The 20,793-nt window shown below is 40.6% G+C and overlaps 1 protein-coding gene across 4 annotated transcripts in view; it reads right to left on the reverse strand.

Moving 5' to 3' along the window:
* Positions 1 to 231: 231 nt before the first annotated feature.
* The window catches only part of rbfox2 (RNA binding fox-1 homolog 2), a 38,453-nt gene continuing 17,891 nt past the window's right edge, over positions 232 to 20,793 (reverse strand). For 2 of the 4 annotated variants that reach the window (XM_058046176.2, XM_058046179.2), the window contains 11 exons: positions 15,704 to 15,910; positions 14,587 to 14,754; positions 14,169 to 14,222; positions 13,970 to 14,062; positions 10,779 to 10,866; positions 9,561 to 9,617; positions 9,316 to 9,469; positions 8,187 to 8,232; positions 5,040 to 5,128; positions 4,185 to 4,257; positions 232 to 3,298 (listed from right to left, as the gene is read on the reverse strand). In XM_058046176.2, coding sequence (XP_057902159.2) covers positions 3,254 to 3,298; positions 4,185 to 4,257; positions 5,040 to 5,128; positions 8,187 to 8,232; positions 9,316 to 9,469; positions 9,561 to 9,617; positions 10,779 to 10,866; positions 13,970 to 14,062; positions 14,169 to 14,222; positions 14,587 to 14,754; positions 15,704 to 15,910 — 1,074 coding nt within the window. In that variant the 3' untranslated portion in view covers positions 232 to 3,253. Of the gene's footprint in view, positions 3,299 to 4,184; positions 4,258 to 5,039; positions 5,129 to 7,823; positions 7,861 to 8,186; positions 8,233 to 9,315; positions 9,470 to 9,560; positions 9,618 to 10,778; positions 10,867 to 13,969; positions 14,063 to 14,168; positions 14,223 to 14,586; positions 14,755 to 15,703; positions 15,911 to 20,793 lie in introns of all 4 variants that reach the window. The other 2 variants (XM_058046177.2, XM_058046178.2) reach the window with 2 other exon arrangements.

The following is a 20,793-nucleotide window of genomic DNA, read 5'->3' on the forward strand; positions in this document are numbered from 1 at the left end:
GAAAAATGTATTGTCCGGGGTATATAATGTGAAGAAAATAAAATCAATTCGTTTGACCTTTAAACATAATTGAATTCAGTTTTGAACAACGTTTTTCTTTATTTTTCTACAGCAGCTGTAGCTCAAGCAGGAAGCCCCTTTAGGGTTTTGTTAGCAGAAGATAGTGGTTGTCCAACCATTCCTTACTTTACTTTTAATGAAGAACTCAAACAAGAAAAAAACCTGAGAGCCTTATCACAACAAAACAATTTTATATAAAATGTTATATGGACATTCAATAACAAAAAGAAAACAAAAACCCAACATAATGGCAGTCAAAGGGAGACTAAAAGTAAGTCACTGAGAACTAAAAGCAACCATAACGAAGAGGGGCCAGGTTTTCTGATGACTATAATACAGTTGCAGGAGAACCATAACAACGTGAACACTGTGTCCACTGACCGCTAGCTGCCTGTCGTCATTCGTCATGGTTTTCATTTAAGGAAGGATGCAAATGGACTTTTCAGAAGTCAAATATGAAAGACACAAGACTCATGCAAAACAACTTTCGTCTTTTTTTTTTTTTTTTTTTTTTAACTTGACAAATATCATTCATGCTGGTTTGTCCATGCCTTGGAAATGTAGAATGCACACAGGACTGCTGTTAGCGTCTTTGGCTAGTCTTTTTTTTTTTTTTAAACATTAATTAGTCCAGAGCACATTGTATAGCTCAATGAAGATATTAAAAAAAAATGAGCAGCACATAAAAAAAAAACATAAGTAGGAGAAATCTGTCACACACAAAATTTAGAATCACCTGATGTGTACAGATGTGCTCTCTTGAAATGTACGGAGTCATTGCAAAAGCAAAGTAGTGTTATATAGCTGCTTGTTCACCTGAAAATATATGGACATCTATTTTCATGGATGGTCATGCTAAATAATTACCTCATGAACAGTCTGCTAGTGTTTACGTGCATACCTTCATTTCACCTCTCAGGATGACTTAGCATTTACTCAGTAATTTTAAAAAATGATTCAACTTGCACCTTCTTAGGAAAAAAACAACACTTGCAGATATAAAAAAATAATACAAAGTAAATCAAGACAGCAACAGGATCATCAAAGATTATGACATTAAGATAATATATTTATACATATAATCCGAAAAATGTGCTTTCTACAAATCTTTGGAACAAAAAAAAACAAAAGCCAAAAAAAGCCACATTTGGAAATATAGAATACAACAGTATAGAAATTTGCACAATAGTAAGGTGTTTTGCATTTAAATATGTTTATTTCTCATTAATTCACCAGAAATCTCTGCATCTATTCATTATTTATTCTTTTTCCCCCCCCAGGAAGACTTAATCAGCTTACGTTGGACTCGCTCACAAAAAGATGGAGCGTGGGGGGTGAGGGTGGCGGGGGGGTTAAATTTCTACAATAGCTAAAAAACTGAAACGAGCGTTGTCAGCGTAGTGTTGTGTTTTTTTTTTTTTTGCGTGTGCTGAGGTGATTTCACACAGTGTAGTGATTATGGTGTGGTATAAAATAAAAAGGCAAAATATTACCATGTGTTTGTTTTTGTTTTTTTCTGTTCTTAAGCCTAGTGAGGCCTCAATACACTCCAATTGGTACTATTCACTTTTAGGGGTGATTTTAAAAACATACTGTATTTCCTTAAATAGTGGCCTCCACTCCTGTAGATGCAGGGGTACCACTGGGTGGCTTTACTATGAATAACACCATTTGTTGTGGTAGACCGACTACCTACAGGCCACACATGGCACCTGTAAAGCTGGAATTTAAGAATAGATACCGTATATTCCACATAGAAAGTATAGGGACCATCCATCCATCCATGTTCTATCGCTTATCCTCACGAGGGCCGTGGGTATGCTGGCGCCTATCCCAGCTGTATTCGGATGAGAGTCCAGGTACCCCAGCCAATCACAGGGCACATATAGACAAACAACCATTCACACTCACATTCATACCTATGGACAATTTGGAGTCACCAATTAACCTAACATGTTTTTGGAATTGGAATCGAACCAGAGTCTCCTAGCTGTGTGGCCTGTGCGCTAACCAAAGTAGTGGCCAATAAAATGTTAGCCAACACTGTAAACACATACAGTGGTGTGTAAAGGTGTTTGCCCCCTTCCTGAATTCTTATTTTTTGCATGTTTGTCACACTTAAATGTTTCACATCATCAAGCAAATTTAAATACTGACTGATATTTTACTGTTTGTGCGACAAACATGCAAAAAAAAAAAAATTCAAAAAGGGGGGAAACATCTATTCACACCATGTCTATTGTATTGTATATATATTATATTTGAAAAAAATCGTAAAAGTGACTTGTCACTAAAAAGACACCAGATACTCTCTGCAGTTAAGTAATTAAATGCCACTATAGGAGGAAATACCGTATTTTGAACATAAACTAATTGTACCATTCGCTACTAAACTGTGGGGAGAACACGCTGTGTCAGTAAAGAGCAGCGGATGGCAAGCAAAACAATGACAAGGGAGAATAATTACAGTGATTAGAAATTTGGTAACTTTGCCTCTAAACTAATTTGTTTGCATAAGAGCAATTTTAAAGGTACACCGTTTCCGTATACTAAGAAAAGTTGAGGTAAAGACTGGCGCTTAGTTACCATCCCTCCCTCAGCTTTCATACATTTCCAAGCTGCCACATGTTGAGTCCCTCTACAGGAGCACAGTGGGAATGGGAATCCTCTCCTTTATTCTACTATCCAGTCAGGAAGAATCATGGAATCCATCAGTGGGTGTTTTAAGGTCAAAAATGTTTTTTTTTTTCTTTTTTTTTTCTTGCACTGGTGCAACTTCTAGCTTGAAACAGTTGCTTGTGGTTCTCGTGCACGGCGTTGTCAAACATGGCTGACAACGGGTTAAAAGGTCAACAAAACAGCATTTGGAAGAACATCTGGCACCATCCAGAGTCTTGTGCTGCTGAGTGTTGAGTGACAGGGGTAGAAGGGGGCGGGATATAATACAGCCGTGCAATAGGGAAGATGGACTTTTTTTTTTTTTAACCCATTTTTTTCTTGTAATGTAATGTAAAGGCCAGCGGCCATCAGTCTTTGATAAAGCATTCCTCTCTCTCTGTGGTAGCATATATATGAAACATGGGACCTCTCTGGGTGGGTGACTTGAAGCTGGGTGCAGTCCACATCCACAACAACAGAGGGAGCTCTTTCAGGGGTGTATTGACTGGAAGAGCTCCTGGGAACTTTAGTGTTCTTAGTAGGGGGTAAATCTACTGTAGCCTCCTCTGTACAGCGTGGCCTGCGGACAATAACACAAGAGAAAAAACAATAGACATCTGATATTCCTCTCACAGTCCGTTGATTTTTTTTCATGAAAAAAAGTCTGAAAAACACACGTCATCCTATAATCAGGATTTGACTTTCCTCGGTTGAGCTTGTTTTATCAATTAATTGGTTAATCAGTTAGGCCCTAGACCAGTTCAAGGATGTGGAAGCCATTTTAATGCAAAGCATATTATTAACACCTGATTTTATCTCCATTGTTGCTGTTTTTGTTAAAATAGTTGCTGTTTTTAATTTCTAAAATATGCCATAGTACATTAATAGAAACAAAAAAAACAAGCTACAAATGAACTCTGGGCCATAGTTTGGACACCCCTACCGAAGATGGACCAAATCAACATGAACAGCTAGTGGTTTGGTCCGCAACACACCAGAAAAGAGGCAGAAATGTTGATCACTGTTTTCAAAAAACGATTAATAAATAAATGTTCACGGTTTTGTGGTTGAGTATGGCCTATTATTCAGTGTGGAAGTGGTAGGTTTGTCTGCTTATTTTGTCCTCCCTTATTCAGTTTAAAATCTATTTTTATGGTTAGAATAAGCTATTTATTAGCTCGGTATACAGTATTGCCGTATTTAAAGCGGCGACCGTCTCTTGTGTCACTTCAGGGATGGCATAGCCTGCGGCCAAAAGCTGTCAACCACACAACCTACATTTGAGATACAACAAGGAACTTTCACAATGCTAACGGCGAGTTATTATGTCTGATTATTGCATATCATGTCTGCTATATTACATAACATGCATATAAAGGTGACTATAGGGGTGCTATTGCATGTTTAAAAGGCACTAATAATGTATTATTGGGTTACATGATCTCAATGAAATGCACGTGACTTACCATGGCTCCGACACCGTACGCCGCTGGGGCGAGTGCAGCGTGGTATGGGTCAGCTGTGTAGACTCTGCCGTAGCTTTTGGAAGCAAAAAGAACAACTGCTCAAAATAATACTCCACATTAAAATAAAATAAAGAAAACGCACACAAAGGGGGCCAAGGCAGTTCATTATTTATAAATGATAAAGAAAAACGCAGATGACACCATGGTGAAAGACAGATTGCTGATGTTTTCTTTTGACAGATTTAAACGTGTTTTTAATATCACTTCACGCTCCTGTCGTCAGTCCTTGTCCTTTCTCTCTCTTTTGTGAGGCAGGTCAAAGCTTCAAATAAAACAGCATTATGAATAGGAGTATTACTGATACCTTTTTAAGATATATAATAAATACTGGCGGGGCGGCACGGTGGGTCTAGTGGTTAGCGCGCACAGCTCAGCTAGGAGGCCAGGGTTCAATTCCACCCTGGGCCATCTCTGTGTGGAGTTTGCATGTTCTCCCCGTGCATGCATGGGTTTTCTCCGGGTACTCCGGTTTCCTTAATTGCAGACTCCAAATTGTCCATATGTATGAATGTGAGTGTGAATGGTTGTTTGTCTATATGTGCCCTGTGATTGGCTGGCGACCAGTCCAGGGTGTACCCCGCCTCTTGCCCCAAGACAGCATACCCCTGCGACCCTCGTGAGGAAAAAGCGGTTGAAAATGAATGAATAAATGAATATATACCGGCTTGGATCAGGAAAAGTCCAAATAAACGTTTAACCTTCAGATGTAATATTATAGTCTATAGTCTCTTATGTACACTTTTTATGAGAATACAAACGATGTGGAAAGAGTTATGACAATATGGGCCTACTCACCTGTCGCTATAAGCTGCTGCCGCCGCCGCCGCAGCCGCTGGTGTTGCTACTGCAGTAGGCTGGGCATAACGGTATGCCGCGTAGCCACCCTACAAGAGAGAGAAGTGGTGTGTGTGTGTGTGTGTGTGTGTGTGTGGCAGAGAAAGACATTCATTAAAAATCTTACTTTATATCCTGCACACCTTAAGAAGCTAGCAGTAAACTACAGGGTTACAACGTGGGGTGAAGAGAAAGATTAACAAGCAGACAGTCAGTAAAACGGGCTAATTTGGTGCAGCATTCACAAGGATGTAGCGTGGATCTCTCCCTCCATGACTAACCCTCAAAAAATGTATAATTGCAGTGTGTGAGTGTGTGTGTGTGTGTTATCTTTCCCAATGGGAGTTGGACATGAAGGGAGAAAAGCGCTGTATATGCGGCCCTAGCATAAACACACAGTTAAAGAAAAGCAAAGATATGGCACTTTTACACTAAACGGACAAACAAACAACTATAGGTATACATTTACAAAAAAGGAGCACATTCCCTCTCACACATTCAAAACATCCTCAAGTGGCCAAAAGGACCAATCAGAGACACAGCATGCTTTCCCCTAACCTGTAATGTATAGTACTAGTATAGAGAAAACATCCCTTCAGCAACACAACACTCCTGCAATAGCCTAAAGATCAGTCACGATCAAGTCCACCCCCCCTGCATTCAAGACCATACATGTTCTAACAGTTTTGGGGGAGGCTGTACCACAGGGGAGGTAAGGTAAAGGATGGAAAGAGGAAGGGAATGTAATCGAGACGTAGGTGAAGAGGAGGTCAAGTGAAAGAATGAAAAGAGTAAAGTGAATGAGAAGTGTCGGAGAGGACAAAGGGAATTTTTAAAGGGTAAGAGGGTTTGCTTGTAAGTACGTACAGATTGTGTGCATGCCGACACTGATTGGAGTTAGCATGCCACAAGTGAAACACACAGGGAGACTCCTGGAAGGGGTCTGAATCAAGCAGCTGATTACACTGGTCGCACTAATTCTTTAATTTGTGGATTTTTATTTTCTAGTCTTTTAACCTATTTCCCTGTGTGACATATGTGAATCCCCTGGCAGCTTGAAGCGACCGAGACAAATGTATCAACATATACAGATACAGTGTTGCATTTTCTGACCAAAATATGTGTTCAACCACAGTTACATCCTTTTCTGAGCTGTTATGTTATTACAGGGAAGTCAGCCCAATGGCAGACACACCCACTACTCCTTTTGTTAGGTACAGCTGTACGGAAAAAAAAGGTTTGATGTGGTCAGAAAAGGTAATTATGTCACATGTTCATTATTGTGGTTGTACTTGGCAGTGTGCTACATCAAACTGAGAGCTGGTTCTAATAGTTTGGTTACAACCGAAAGATGTCGAAGAGACATGGTATCTGTAAAGCTGTCATCATAATTTCTCGTCTGTTTACTAACTTGGCCAATACTTTTTTCCAGTGCATCTTTGAGTCGCAACATCTCGCAAGTGTGTGTTGGGCACACGGCAAGAAGAAAAGCCATGACTGTCTCTGCTTGGCGCCACCTGCTGGTTTCGATATATATTTACTCTGAATACAAGAACTTGTTTTTTTCAGATTGCTTCAGTGTTTCACAAATTGGATGAATATAGTAATTTATGTATCGTAAGCTATTGGTGAAAAATGCTACAGAAATACACAATCATCCCTTGCCACCTCATGGTTCGAATTCAGCCATCGTTCACGTTTATTCAAAAATGTTTTAATAAATAATACTGCTTCAGGCTTGGATTAGTCCGAAAATATGCATTTTGAAGCATGACAAAATGAACTAAAACACAAATAAGGCATTCAGAAGACGCTAATCCCTAATAAAAACATAGTTTACTGTTGCTGTAGTTACCAGCGCAAAGCTAAAAATGACTTCCTGTCCGCCTGACACTCACCTCCCATAGGAACACGTTCTTAGCAACACACAACCACAAGTCTTATTTATGACTTGAATTGATTATTTGTTGTTGTTACTACATTGGGTAATTAGTGTGTAAAGGTGTAATAGGGGTGTTATTTGATGTCTAGAGGGCTCTAATAATATAAACTGTATTTAGAGGGTCACAACAAGTTTTCTATGCTCTAACTACAAATATATTCCATTTAGAAATAAAAAAATAAATCATTCCATTTTCTACCGCTTATCTTCATTAGGGTCACAGGGTATGCTGGAGCCTATCCCAGTTGACTTCCAATTGCAAAATACAAAATCCTACTTGGCAAACATTTACTTCACAGTCTGGTCCGGAATTACTGTATTTATGCATTAATCTTAAGGAATACATACATACAATTAATTTATTATGAGAACCAGAATCCAGCAGCAATAAACACTCAGTATGATGCAGAACAACCACTAGGTGAACCCAATGTCGTGGCTGTTCAGTTAACCTTCTTGACGTTCTTAAAAAGGTATGTATTTAAAATGGCCTCTAAACACTACATTGCATTAATTGCATAATATCTTAATCTTAATTACATATACATTAATTTAGAAGTAAAACAAAAACAACTATACATGGACTATTCCTGTTCGCCTTGCTCATGTTCATCCACCTCCCTTAGTGGAAATAGGTTCTCCCCCTTCCGTAACTCCACCCTTGTCAGAATCCAGTGAGTTAGTAAAAAGAGGACAGAGAAGGCATCTCAAATCTCAGATGGTCAAAAAACGTCTAGCAGCACGCAGTCATTGGAGACGAGGAGGATGCACACTGGCTCGCGCAAAGAGAGTGTCAACCCTACCTGAGGCAATCTGCCACTAATGTCCTGAAACACTAGTCTACAGAGAGAACAGAAACAGCTCTTGTCAACCTGTTCACGCTCACACACACACACACGCACCATTACGCACTCATAACTGTAATGGCACACAACTGACAAATGCACAGAAAGCAAACCCTAGAGGAGAACTCACGAGTGTGCGAGCATCTCTGCATTGTTTTGATGTGATAATGAGGATTGTCAGTGATGCTAAACACACCCAAGAGTACACATCTCTGTGGTTTTGATCTGTGCCATCGTCACACTCAAAAACCCACAGGCAAGAGGGGTGGAAACGTAGGGAGCAAAGGGTGAGGTAGTGGGCGGAGTGAGATATATACTTACATAAAGATCAGCTGCACCATAAAAACCATCCTGATAGGCCATCACACTAAGAGATAAAGAGAGAGAGTGCAAAGGAGGAAAGAAAAAGGCGTGGTGGTGGAGGGTTGTAACAAACCAGGAGAGTGGGTGGAAATAACATTTTTTAAAAATGGTGTGATGCGCCAACAAGTGGCCAATGCGGGGAACAACACAGGGACAGAAATAAGAAAAGTTTCCAGATTGTGAAGAGAGAAGAGAGAGAGATTATTACACACCGTGCAACATGCAAGAAAAACAACACTATGTCATTGTACATAATCACTAATGTGCCACTACTGTTACTTCTTCAGCTGCTCACATTGAAACCAGCCGAGGATCATGTCACTATCACTAGGGATGCTCCAATCTATTGGCCACCAATCAGTATCAGACGACTTTTGTAAAGAAACAAAACATTTTTTTTTTTTTTATTTCCAGTCGACTTTTCATGCATCATTGTTTACACGCTTTTTTATGATGATGATGCTATCACAGCCATCCCTGTCTCGCCAGCTGACTTAGCTGGGTAGCTCACCCATTATTATTAAGTTCATTATAACTGTTGAGTTCAGACTTTGTGCCTTTTATGTCATGACAAAATGATCACAATAGCAGAAAGGCGATGGCCACACTATTTAAGAGGAGATCTGTATGGTAAATAATGTGTGTACAATTTAAAATGTTGCCAGTCATAAATAAAACACAAATAGAAGTTGGACACTGAATCTATTCCCTTTAAAGTTAAGCAGGACAGATTTTAATAGAAATATTGAATTCAAAAATATATTATTCAACACTTTATTTCCGAAAACATGCATCAAATTAAATTCACACAATCTGACCAAAAGTTTATTTTTTTATAATTACCTATCACATAGAAAACTGTACAGTTAAACTATGTGATCTGTAACAGTGAATCTCGCATTCCGTATCGGAACTGGCAGCATAAAACCCTGATCGGAGCATCCCTAATTACCAGATTTGACATACAAAGAAATTGTATTTTAGCTCAGCAAAGCCTTATAGTGCCATTTAAACAAAATGATCAAACACAAAGCATTCCCGTGAATGAATATTATGAGTAAAAACATGCATTTTAAAGTGTGTTTACCCGGGGTAGGTGGGGATGGCAGGTTGTGGCACTGCTGCCCTGACTGCACTGTAGACGGGCCGCGCACGACCCCGCAGATGGGCACCACGAAAGGTCGCAGCAGCGGCTGCCGTGGAAGCAGCTGTGGCTGCTGTCGGGTATGGAAACCCTGGGACTGATAAAACACATAAGAGAGACCATCTTAACAACAAGAGCAAACATTGAACATTTACTGTATCCTAACGCATCCTGGCTTGCTGATGTACCTGTGTAGAGTTCAGGACTGTACATGGCTCCTACCACAGGACTCAGCTTCCAGCCAGCTGAAGACAAACAAGACAAATCACATTTCTACAAAAGCACATTGTACAACCAGACCGGAGGCTGAGAACATATGGTAAAGTTCTATCATTCCGAGTAATTACTGTATGTCAAACTACCTGCAAGGTCATATTCTGAAGTTATCAAATACAGGGGTAATAATAAATATTAAATAAATAATCCCTGTTTTATGGTAGACAGTGGTCTATTATTTTTCAAAACATATTGAATTACAAGTGTGATGTAGTATTCTGGCCACTAGGTGGCAGTAATGAAAGAAAACATTGAGAGGTCATGAAGTCAGCCATGGCATGTACGACATGACATCTGCATGTACGACATGGCATGTACAACATGACATCTCCTCCAATTTGTGTGGAAGTAGTAAGTTTTTGGCTTCTTATGTATGGAAGAGATATATTAGAGGCAAACTGGTTAGCTTGTAAGGCCATCTCGAGTCCCAGCAGCATAACATTTTCGCAATCACGTCACTAGTTGTCCAAGAGTCAAACCAAACCACTTAGCGTATTTGTCTTGTGCAGGGAGTGGTTACTCTTTTGGATTCAATCAGAATTAAATCAGAAATCCAAAAACCGCGGCCTTACCCATACCGTCAGGGTTTGACACAACACAAGAGTCTTTGGGGTTTAGAAAGGTTGGGGACTGCTGATCTACAACACTAGAATGCAATTACATTTATGCATGGCAATGTGTACATGGCAAATGGCATTGTAAGATGAAAATGACTAACAACAACATCAAAATGGTCTTTTGATTTCACAGTTTAAAAATGCATGATTTTTATGACAAAATCTTGTCCAGAAAATGGACTGGAAAAAAAGCATGTAATAATCTGACATTTGACACCTTGATATACAGTATTGTCTTAGGCCACCATTAGATGTTATGTTGTTTAAATTTTATTGCGTGGTTGCAATTTTGCTTGCACTTCCATGTTACGAGTATTATCATCCATAGTCGGGATGCGATAGCTCACAGTCTGATTTGGTTTCTGGCTGTCCTGTTCTTCTGAAACAAGAAATATCGCCATGTTTTAATTTTGCAAGATCTCATAACACAGGATCTTGTGACACCCCTAGAATTCAAATAGTAAAAAAATGAAATGACTTTACACAGCAGTGTTGGAGAGTTAAAAGTAATACCGTATGGAAGGGCTGCAAGTCCTTCTCCATTGGAGTACGGGGTCGTCATCTTCTTATTGGTCATCACTCTGGCAGTGGCATTGTTGACCTAAACATTAGAGGAGAAAACACAATATTTAGTAATTGTTAACACATTCACAATATCTATATTAAATTTTAGCTCGCTGTTAACTGAATTCAAAGAAATTAGGAACTTCTGTATCTTGAGGTGCCATTATCCCTTGACATTGGTTAATTTTGTTGATGAGCAGCAATGGTATTTGATGCATGCGCTTCTTTTGAAGGAGAAAAAGACACTGAAAACAAGGATCCTTGTGAATAGTCAGGCAGCTTTGCACACAAACAACATAACCAAAAAAGGCACACAAAACAAATATTTCAGAACAAAAAAAAGGGCATTCAAAAGGAAATCCGAGATTATTGCATGGCTATACCTTTGGAAAAAAAGGAGGGAGAAAAAAGGTGAATTAAGCAGCAAAGTCATCAGTTCAAGACAATGCAAAAAGAAAAAAAAAACAATCGAATACACAAATTACGCACAGCCAATCAAGAGCGGCTTACGGCAGCAGAGGTGAGCACAACGAGCCAATCAGCAAGCATCGGAGGCAGCGAGAGAGCAATCAAAATAAAAAATAAGGTTGCCAGCCCTCCCACATCGTACAGAAGAAACAAGAAGGGGAGGGGGACTGAGAAAAGACAGAAATATGGAGGGATGCAGGAAGAGGAGGAGCCAGTCTACATGAAAAGACACAGAACACGTACATGAGGGGAGAGTGAACGAGGCATCCCAGTATGCGAATCTTCTCATGAACAAAACACATATACATCCAAACACACACACACACACACACACACACACCAGGAGCTATGTATAATGTGCATGAGCAACAATAAAGGATGGATCACATGGAGAATGAGGAGAAAAATAAAAGATTGGAAGGGGATGCAAATGTCATTCCTCAAATAAATGAAAAACCAAACCCTGGTTGTGAAACACTGCCAGGCATCTCAGGTCAGTGTCGCACACCGATAGACCTCAAAGCACATGACCACCAATGCACACCATCCAGAACCAAACGGGTCAAAAAAAGTCATACAAAGACACCTCTCGTTTTTGCAAGGCATCAGTCTATTTGTGGCTCTTTTCTTAAATAGGAGTGCACATATTACAGCAGGGAGCATGGATTAAATGTAAGCACTTGCACCCGCTTTTCATCCACATATCTTTTATGTGTATACAACGGTCTGCAGAGTTGAAAGCAGATGCACAAAAAATGTTCAGCTACTACACATTAAATACAGGAACACTAGCCTCTCCAACACGGCTTACACGGCACTCATGCTTTAGCATGCTGTCCCACTAAGGTGCCAAAATGCAGCTACTGGCTGTAACACAACACAGAGAGATGACATAGAACCATGATGTCATACAGATGCCGAAATAGAGAGAGAGAGAGTAAACCATGCAGGATACACAGCTCTGGAGTTCAATGCAGTTAGAGAGGTGATTGGAATGAATGCATAAGTGCTATAGGTCATAGTTGATGCAGTACATTCAGTTATACAGGTGGCTTTCATTATGCCATGCGGTCAATTGCTAATCTCCAAATCCTTTCATTCACCACCTCCCCAAACAATTACAGAATGAGCCAATCAGAATCTGTCAATCAAGCAAGCTCCCACGGGGCCATCATTTGGGTGCATTTTTGTTTCAAGTTGGGGTAGATGGGGTGAGGGGTTTTTTTTATTCAAAAGATGATGCCATGTACACAACTTACCGTTGCCGGGGAAACGGCGCGAGGACACGCGAGCAGTTACCGTGGAGACTGACAACAACAACATACAAAAATCATCAGGGAAATAGAGAAAATATGTGTAAGAAAGAAATGATGAGCCAAAAAAAAACAAAACAAGAAAACATAAAGATAATGAATAACCTTGCAGCGTTAAAGAGGAAGTGGTGTCACGTGTAAGCATGTGTCACCTACATGGACCAAAGCCAATCTAGCCACTAACACCACAACAAGCACAATAGAAAACACATGAAAACAAACTTAAATACTAACTACTGGGAGTAATTTCAAAACAAAACTTTATTCTGCTTGCCGCTGTGAGGTGTGGATTATATGACAGGACAGAAAATGTACAGCGATAGAGTATATGGAGGGCATTGAGGGGGACACAGACAAATGACAGACTGGCACGGTGAAGAAGAGTGGCGATAGATGGAGAACGACTCAAGGTGGGGGGAGGACAGGAGAAAAGAGGGTATGATCCTTTCACGTAATCATTCTTCACATACGCAAAGACAGAAATAGTGCTGGACATTCACAACCATGCAAAGGAGCTTTGCTTGCAAGAAAAAAATAACTGAGCAAATGGTGAGTGTGATGTACTTGATCTTCAAAGCCATTTGCCACTTAAATTTGAGCTCATGCTAAAAATAAACCCACTTCATGAGATGTCTTTGTCAGGAGTGCTGGATGCAAGCTGGTGTCAAACAATCTTTTAACAAAAAAAAATAAATAAAAAATTGAAGCATCATCAATGACACCAAATTTCTTTGGACAGTTTCATTCCCAAACACTGGCTCTTTAAGAAGGCCTTGTCATGCACACGCACGTCTCTTAACACCTTTATGATAAACACCATCTGATTACGTGACCCATCCATGCAGCATACATTAAAACGCCTAAGAACACCGACAAGCACTTTGTTTCCACAAAAGGCTAGTAACTGGCACCTTCGCTCGACCAAAACGCAATAATGCCCACGCATCATGATTAAAGATGCAAAATGGTGCAGGGGGTGAAAAAACAAACAAAAAAAAAACCAACAAAAAAACAAAACACAAACGATCCTCCATGCTTGTGAGAGAAGCGGATAATCGTCAGCCACCACGTCTCCCCTGGCCATGCCTGCCACTCCACCCAGCATGCTTTGCAAACCACACAGCTTTGAATGGACAGAGCATGACATCCAACAACAAGAAACAACAGGAAGTGCCGTCCACGCCGACGTGTGCACCGATGCACCATGCTAGAGTGAAGCCAGACAGTTTAGAATCGAGCACATAACAGCCATCCGGAAAAAAGCCAAATGCCTCATTCTTTTTGGACATGGAGGGAGAACAAAAGGAGAAAAATGGGCACCTTTCGATGAAAAACAAAGAGGTGTAGGGGCTGAGATACCTCAATTTTACGTCCTTCCACCAGAGTACCATGAAGCTTCTCTCTGGCCCTCTCCGCATCTGCACTTGTCTCGAATGTTACAAAACCGAAACCCTGCAAAGAGAGGGGGGGGGGGGGGGGGGGGGAGAAAGGTTCCTAATCTGTTTTTTTTTTTGTGTGTGATTTTAAAATGCACATTGACCCCTCCCTGCCATCCTACCTTGGAACCCCTCTCGTTGAAAATGATCTCGACGTCGAGGATTTTTCCAAATTGCTGTACAACAGAAGAAAGAAACAGCAGAACATGAGCATTACACAAGAGGAAGTACTGTATTTTGCCACAAGGTGTCAGAGCTGTTCAAAAACATCGAGGATCTGGCACTGAGCCAGTTGGGAGTCACTCCTTGCAGTATGTTTTCTACATGTGTGCACTTGGCCACATTTTACAACACACAACAAGGCTTCCGGAGTTCACATGCCACACAGTACAAGAGGGCAATATTTCTAGCGAAACATAACAAGGGGAGTTTGGATACAGACGTCACCAGATGGGCTCTCAGACCAAAGTGATTCGTCATGTAGTGATGCATGGTGGAAATGGGAGGGCGGGGGGGGTTTGAATAATTCAGTCTGCTTACCCCAAACATCTGCCGTAGGTCAGGATCTCGGAAGCGGAAGGGAATGTTGGACACGTGGAGGCGTTTGGGTGTCCCCTTGGCGTCTGAGTCATCGCCGATGCTCCCACCGCCGCCACCTCCTCCTCCTGAGCCAGACTGGCCATCAATCTGAGAGGAGCCATCTGACTGCTGGGCCGCAGGGACGAGAGAGAGGAAAGAACAGACAGACAACAAATAAACGACACATTCATCCATGTATGAAGGAATGAATGTTTTAATGATGCCATTTACAAAATTATAGATCAGTTGATAACGTGACTATTTGGAAAAATATAATGAATATGCAGTGATCCACATAATTCGCATATAAAACAAATCATGTGCTATCATGAGAGTGGATGCTGTCGTTGTGTGGTTGCTGAAAATAAAGCACTAATGTTGCTGCGCTTCAAAACCTGGCATGAAAAATGCAGGAAGATGAAAAGCAGTGACATATTTGAGTGTCAAAAAAAGCACTAGATTACTATCATATTGGTACAAAGACGACCCTGAATACACTGCAGACCTTGAAAACATTTTATGAGTGCCCCACTAACTTGAAAAATCCTGCTGGACAGCAGCAAAGCATGCAAGCGTATTCAAGGGTCAAATGAGTGCAGTGTACAAAAAATGCACACTAGCAATGTTAGCAACTCTGTACATGTAATATCACCCTCTTTTTCAAGATCCATCTTTGGAAAAATATAAAGTCAAAGCAAATGTGTTTAATATCAGTGAAATCATATTTCATGAATCATACTTGGCTGCTTGACTGTTGGATGGCGCTTTAAAATTAGCAGTACAACTCCTCCTCTTTTGCCAACACTGTTTTTCCTGAAAATCTCTGATTGTCTTATATTTGGGTCAATAACAGTGTTATTATTGATGCAAAGTATTGTAATCATCAAATTCAGATTGCACAAAGTGGTAAATATAATCTGATGCCAGTATTTTGTACTCAACATTGTAGCCATTTATACACTTATTCCATCCATACATTTATTTATTCGTCTTCGCCCCTTCAACCGACCGCTGCAGATTACGTGCAAACTGGTGGAAAAACACTGTGAAAGATGTGTAAAAGAATGCAAGCACTCACTTGACCAGTAAGACTGTTGGAAACGCTGGCGACACTGTTGGCTGCTCCGCCTGCTTCCACAGGACCCTGGACCGCACCTGCTGCATACAGGCTGCTGCCGTAATCTAGCGCAAGGCCATTTTGTGGCGGTGGTGGCGGTGGTGGAGGGAAGGTGGAGAAGGGTGGAGGTACGAGCCCTTCCTGACCAGAAGTACTATCCTGAGAGCCCTGTTGGAAGGAAGAGCAGCTTAGTTGGTGACAATCCACACTTGGGTATCGACTTGAATGATCTCCTGACCACACTTTCCTATGAGCTTTAGTTACTGCCATTTGCAATCCCCATGGAAAATGTGCAATAGTCTACCCCCCCACCCCCCTTTCAAATATTCAGTGCACACATCTATTATTGAGGGTCACATGCCCCCGTGCTCAGTGTTGTACAATCGCATGTACCATGCCAGCACACACATACACAAACACACACTCGCCAACGTCTCTCTGCATACTAACCACCTTTGACACGCAAACACCCACACACCTCACGCAAACTGTTAGCATGGAAGTCTTCCCAAGAGCTCTGTGTTTAGTCCGGAGTATACTTCATGGAAGTTACCATGTGCGTAGGAGACGCAACAAAACAATGCAGGCACCCACAAGGACACAAAGCAGGCCATAATAAACACATACACCGAGGCCGTGGCTGCAGGGATGGTTACCCTAAATGGTCACAGGAGGTTGACTTAGTGGAGGAGGGGGCATTGAAAGTGGCAACTGAAGAAGTATGGCCTGTGTCCAACATGGCCCTTTAAAAAGAGATAAATAATCAGTGTCTTGTGAATCTATTTTTAACTTTTAACAAGATATCTTAATATGCTGTTGACAACACAGTAACTCTTTTTATTGTGGTATCCAAGTCAAAATAGACGCGGGAAAATACGTGAATGTAATGCCGGAACGGGGTATCAAGTTTAAGACTATTACCCTATTGTGTTGACAGCAATTGTCACTGTCCGACCAATTGATTATCTGTCAAAGCCAGACACTGACTGTTGTTATCTTCATGCGTGCAATTATTTGAATGTGGTATTTAATGTTACTGTTCAAAAGCTTAGCTCTGTGTAAAAGGCACAGGTGGATACATGCCATTATATAAGTTTTTGATGCTAACGTCTTGCACTTGAATGACAATTAACATTAAAAAAAAAAATATTACCACCATGTTTACGGATGGGGGGGGGCACAAACATTCACATGCAAAGCCGGATGTTTCGCATTCTCCTACATGGTAACAATTCACAAAATTAAAACAGAAAGCACTAGAAAGACTCCAAATCATTGCTCTGCTAGTGTTTTTAAGGACCTCCTGCAAAAAATAAAACAACAACAAAAAAAAACACTGGCCAAAGATTCTCTATAGCAGGGGTCCTTAACCATTGGGTCCATAGGAAACATTCAGGAGCAATGATTTTGTTAAAGCTATATACAATAAGCAGCTCACCTTGACAATGCTCTGTCATATTTACTGTTTTCATATCTAAATGTGTAATAACATTCACTTCTTTTTACATTTGTATGACAAAAAGGTTAAAATCTTACTTTAAAAATTGCCTGTATGAATGATTTATGATGGCAACAGTTTGACCCTGAAAGAGAACATTTCAGTTTTTTCCTGTTGGAAAAATGGATTTTGAAATGTGAACAAAATTGGAGGACTATACCAGCAATCGGATTGTGTTTGGCTTTACAGAATCCACCTTAACTATTCAACTTCCTTCTGTGTAGTCCACCTACTCCTTATCTTCTCCATTCATCACTCTAATTAAATATCATAATAAAAAGAACCAAGTATAGCACTGGGATCACATTACATAACAATTATTCGGTTAGTTTAAATTACATTTTCCTTTCAAACCAAACATCACATCAAAAAAGATGCCATGCTTACCTGACATCTGGTAGGCTACACTGACGGTGTGTGTGTGTGTGTGTGTGTGTGTATGAGTGCATGCATTTATGAGACAGGCGGCAGTGATGCCCATCTGAGTAGCACAATAGATCTCTGTCCCTTTGGGAGTGTTAAAAGTGTGTGGGATGGCTCGTGTGTGTGTGTGTGTGTGTGTGTGTGTGTGTGTGTATGTGTGTGTGCCATCTGTCTCCCAGCTTTTGACCTTTCGCAGTGACACACCTGTGTCACAGGCCCTTACTTCAGTGTCAACCTAGAGGCCTGCGAGCCGCCATGGCTGCCACACAGCCGTCAAAGAGTGCAAATTTCACTCATCATATTCCTATTACATATCCTATCGGCTTGTCTCTTTTGGCACCAGCACATCAGTTTTCCAATGCACTTATATTACCCCGGTGTGGGTGGTCGTCATGGCGACTCTGCGTGAAACCACTGCGGCATCATTTACAGCATGCAACATGAGCCTGTTTTGGCGCTAAACAACAGTGAAAAAATGACTTCCCCAGCATACTACTAAGTGCATACACAGAACATAATACAGTGAAATCTGCTGTTATTTTGCACTGTATAATTTAGGTGAATACATTTTTAGAATGAATGGCAAGTTAGAAGTCCTTGGTTGCACACGTGCTTTTCCTGCCCAGAAATCCAAGAAATGGTGCTGGATCTCGGCACCAGATACCAGATCAGTACAGTAGCCAGATTACGGACCAGTGTGTCCAACTTTATTCACATGTTCCGAGAGCAGCTGTGTGCACTAATTTCAAGCCTGCAGCTGTACGAACATCTTCCCATCTCATCTCATCCAAATGCACATTTTCCCCTATAAGAGTTGACATCCCTTTCCGTTAACTCATACTGAGAACACACATAAATAATCTCAAACTGAAATGGTTAAGATGCAATACAGTAATTACGTGAACGGGAACTATACTCATGTTTTTAGCTGCAGGAGGACATGCTAAAAATATGACCTGGGTGGCCTAATTTCTTTTTGCAAAATTGCAACTTCTGGACGAGGTGAAAATGATGACCGCTGGAACAGATCACTTATGGGTCACCCGGTGAGAACATAAATGGAAACAAAGGAACTAAATCTGTTCCTGTGCGGTAGGAGTTGATCACTTCCCTTGAGTCGTATTATAAAATATTTGGCATGACTTACTGGTATATTAAGTATGGTTGGTGGTTCTTGTATTGACACCACAAATGGAATTACATTCTGATGGTAGGCAAGCAATGGTTTCAACTATGAGTGGTCGTTATGTCCCAAGAACAGACCAAAAGGCACGCTGGAAACTCTACAAACATCACTAAAACCCTACAAATTGGAATTTTATGTTTGGGGGGGGGGGGGCGTATAACATAGTGGCCTCAAGGGTACACATTGTCATCACCACTGCTTCCCACATCCGCGAAGCAGTCATGGTGTCAGTCGGTCCTACTGTGCCCTGCGTGATGCCACACAACAAGCAGACATTTCCTTTAGCATCGTTAATTCCATTATTTGCAAGAGAATACCTCCCAACTTGCTCCAACAGGTGGTGGAAAAGTTAACACATTCATGTGAATGAGACATTGTTTGCACATAAGGTTGTGGTGCTTTTTATGGATTTTTTTTTTGGTGAACAAATGGTTGTTATCCTTTTTTTGTCCAAGTGTGTCCACTACAGGTAAAATCATGTTAAATGTTCATTTCTCCATTTCATAAGTCATGCTTTTGAATGTAAAATTGTGCATGTTAAAAAGCGTTTAACAGACTACTGCATAGATATTTTGTGGCATAAGATCCTCTCCTCCGCCTCCCTCTTTGCAAAACGTTGTAAAAGTGATGTTAAATGTTCAGTTGTAATTATGTTTGCATTATTTTGTACATGCAAAACTATAATTATTGCCTAGAAAATGTTTTGTTAGTTTTGGGTGTCTGGATCAGATTCATTGGATTTACATGATTTTCTATGAGAAAGTTTGCTTTGAATAAAATCTGCTATGGTTTAAGTCAGGTGGTGAAGATGGCTCACATCCATTGTCTGGTGACAATCAGATCATGATCATTTGGCCATTGTTTTTAACCTTGAAGATTTCATCTTTATTGGCGTTCCAATTACCTGAAGGCGCAGCAGTGAAAATTTGACCATACAAAATACAAATTATTGACACAGAATTACTATACAATCAAATAATCAATTAATTGTGTTCAAATTTTCAAGTTAGTTAAGATACTGTTTGTGTGTTTCAGTGTGCAGGACGAGGAGGTACATGGCTTCAAATGTCTGAAGGGTACGCGCCTGTAAAAACTTTATGAAGCCCTGCTCTAAAAGAAATCCTAGGCAGGGATTGTGAACTGCATTGGTGTCCTGTTTGAAAAACCCAGTCATTATCACACAGTCGAGTCATGAGGGATGTCCCCTGCGACATCTCCACATAGCCAGTGGCCATTTTACGACCCTGCACAATCTGAAGCTCTACTGTTTCATTGAAAAAAAAAAGCACCAAGGATCATGATGGTTCCCATCTAACCCTAATCCCTCCTGTCCTTCCAGGTACATTTTTATCTTAGAACACTTACGCAAACGTAATTTGATGGTTATTGGACTAGCAACAACCTTCATTTGGGCCGAGGATCGTCCCGTGTTTTGATGGATATCGTATCCTCCAGTTCAGGGCCGGTGACATTTTTATGGGTCTACCACATGATTTTTTGGTTCCTTGGTGCATCCAACCTCAGTTGCAGTAGGACTTGCTTAGCTCAACAATTTGACCGCGTTCAAAGAGAGAAATCTTTTTTGTCTTTGCCTCATCTTAAAATTTTGATCAGCAGCATATACTTAAGGGTAAAGTTTTGTATGAGGATTTTCCCCAGCCATCATCTTTCTTTTACCCAGACAAATAAAAAGTAAACCTTGTTTGGGTGTCAATAAAACTCTTTTGTATGTCCTTTGGGAGCACCAAAATAAACATTATGATGTGTGGTAATTTAAGTATGCTAATGAAGAAAAATATTTGCCAAAGTAATAAGACTCCCCTACGGGCCATTATAAGGACTGTTGGTCATCTGCACAATGTTTTCAAACCCATAGGTTTACTCCCCACCTTTAGAAAATGTCTAACACAATTGTGGAAAAGTTTGCTTCAAAAAAACCTAACT

The sequence above is a fragment of the Doryrhamphus excisus genome, linkage group LG9, assembly GCF_037039965.1.
Source record: "Doryrhamphus excisus strain RoL-2023G ecotype Guam linkage group LG9, RoL_Dexc_Guam_v1.1, whole genome shotgun sequence".
Taxonomy (NCBI): Eukaryota; Metazoa; Chordata; class Actinopteri; order Syngnathiformes; family Syngnathidae; genus Doryrhamphus; species Doryrhamphus excisus.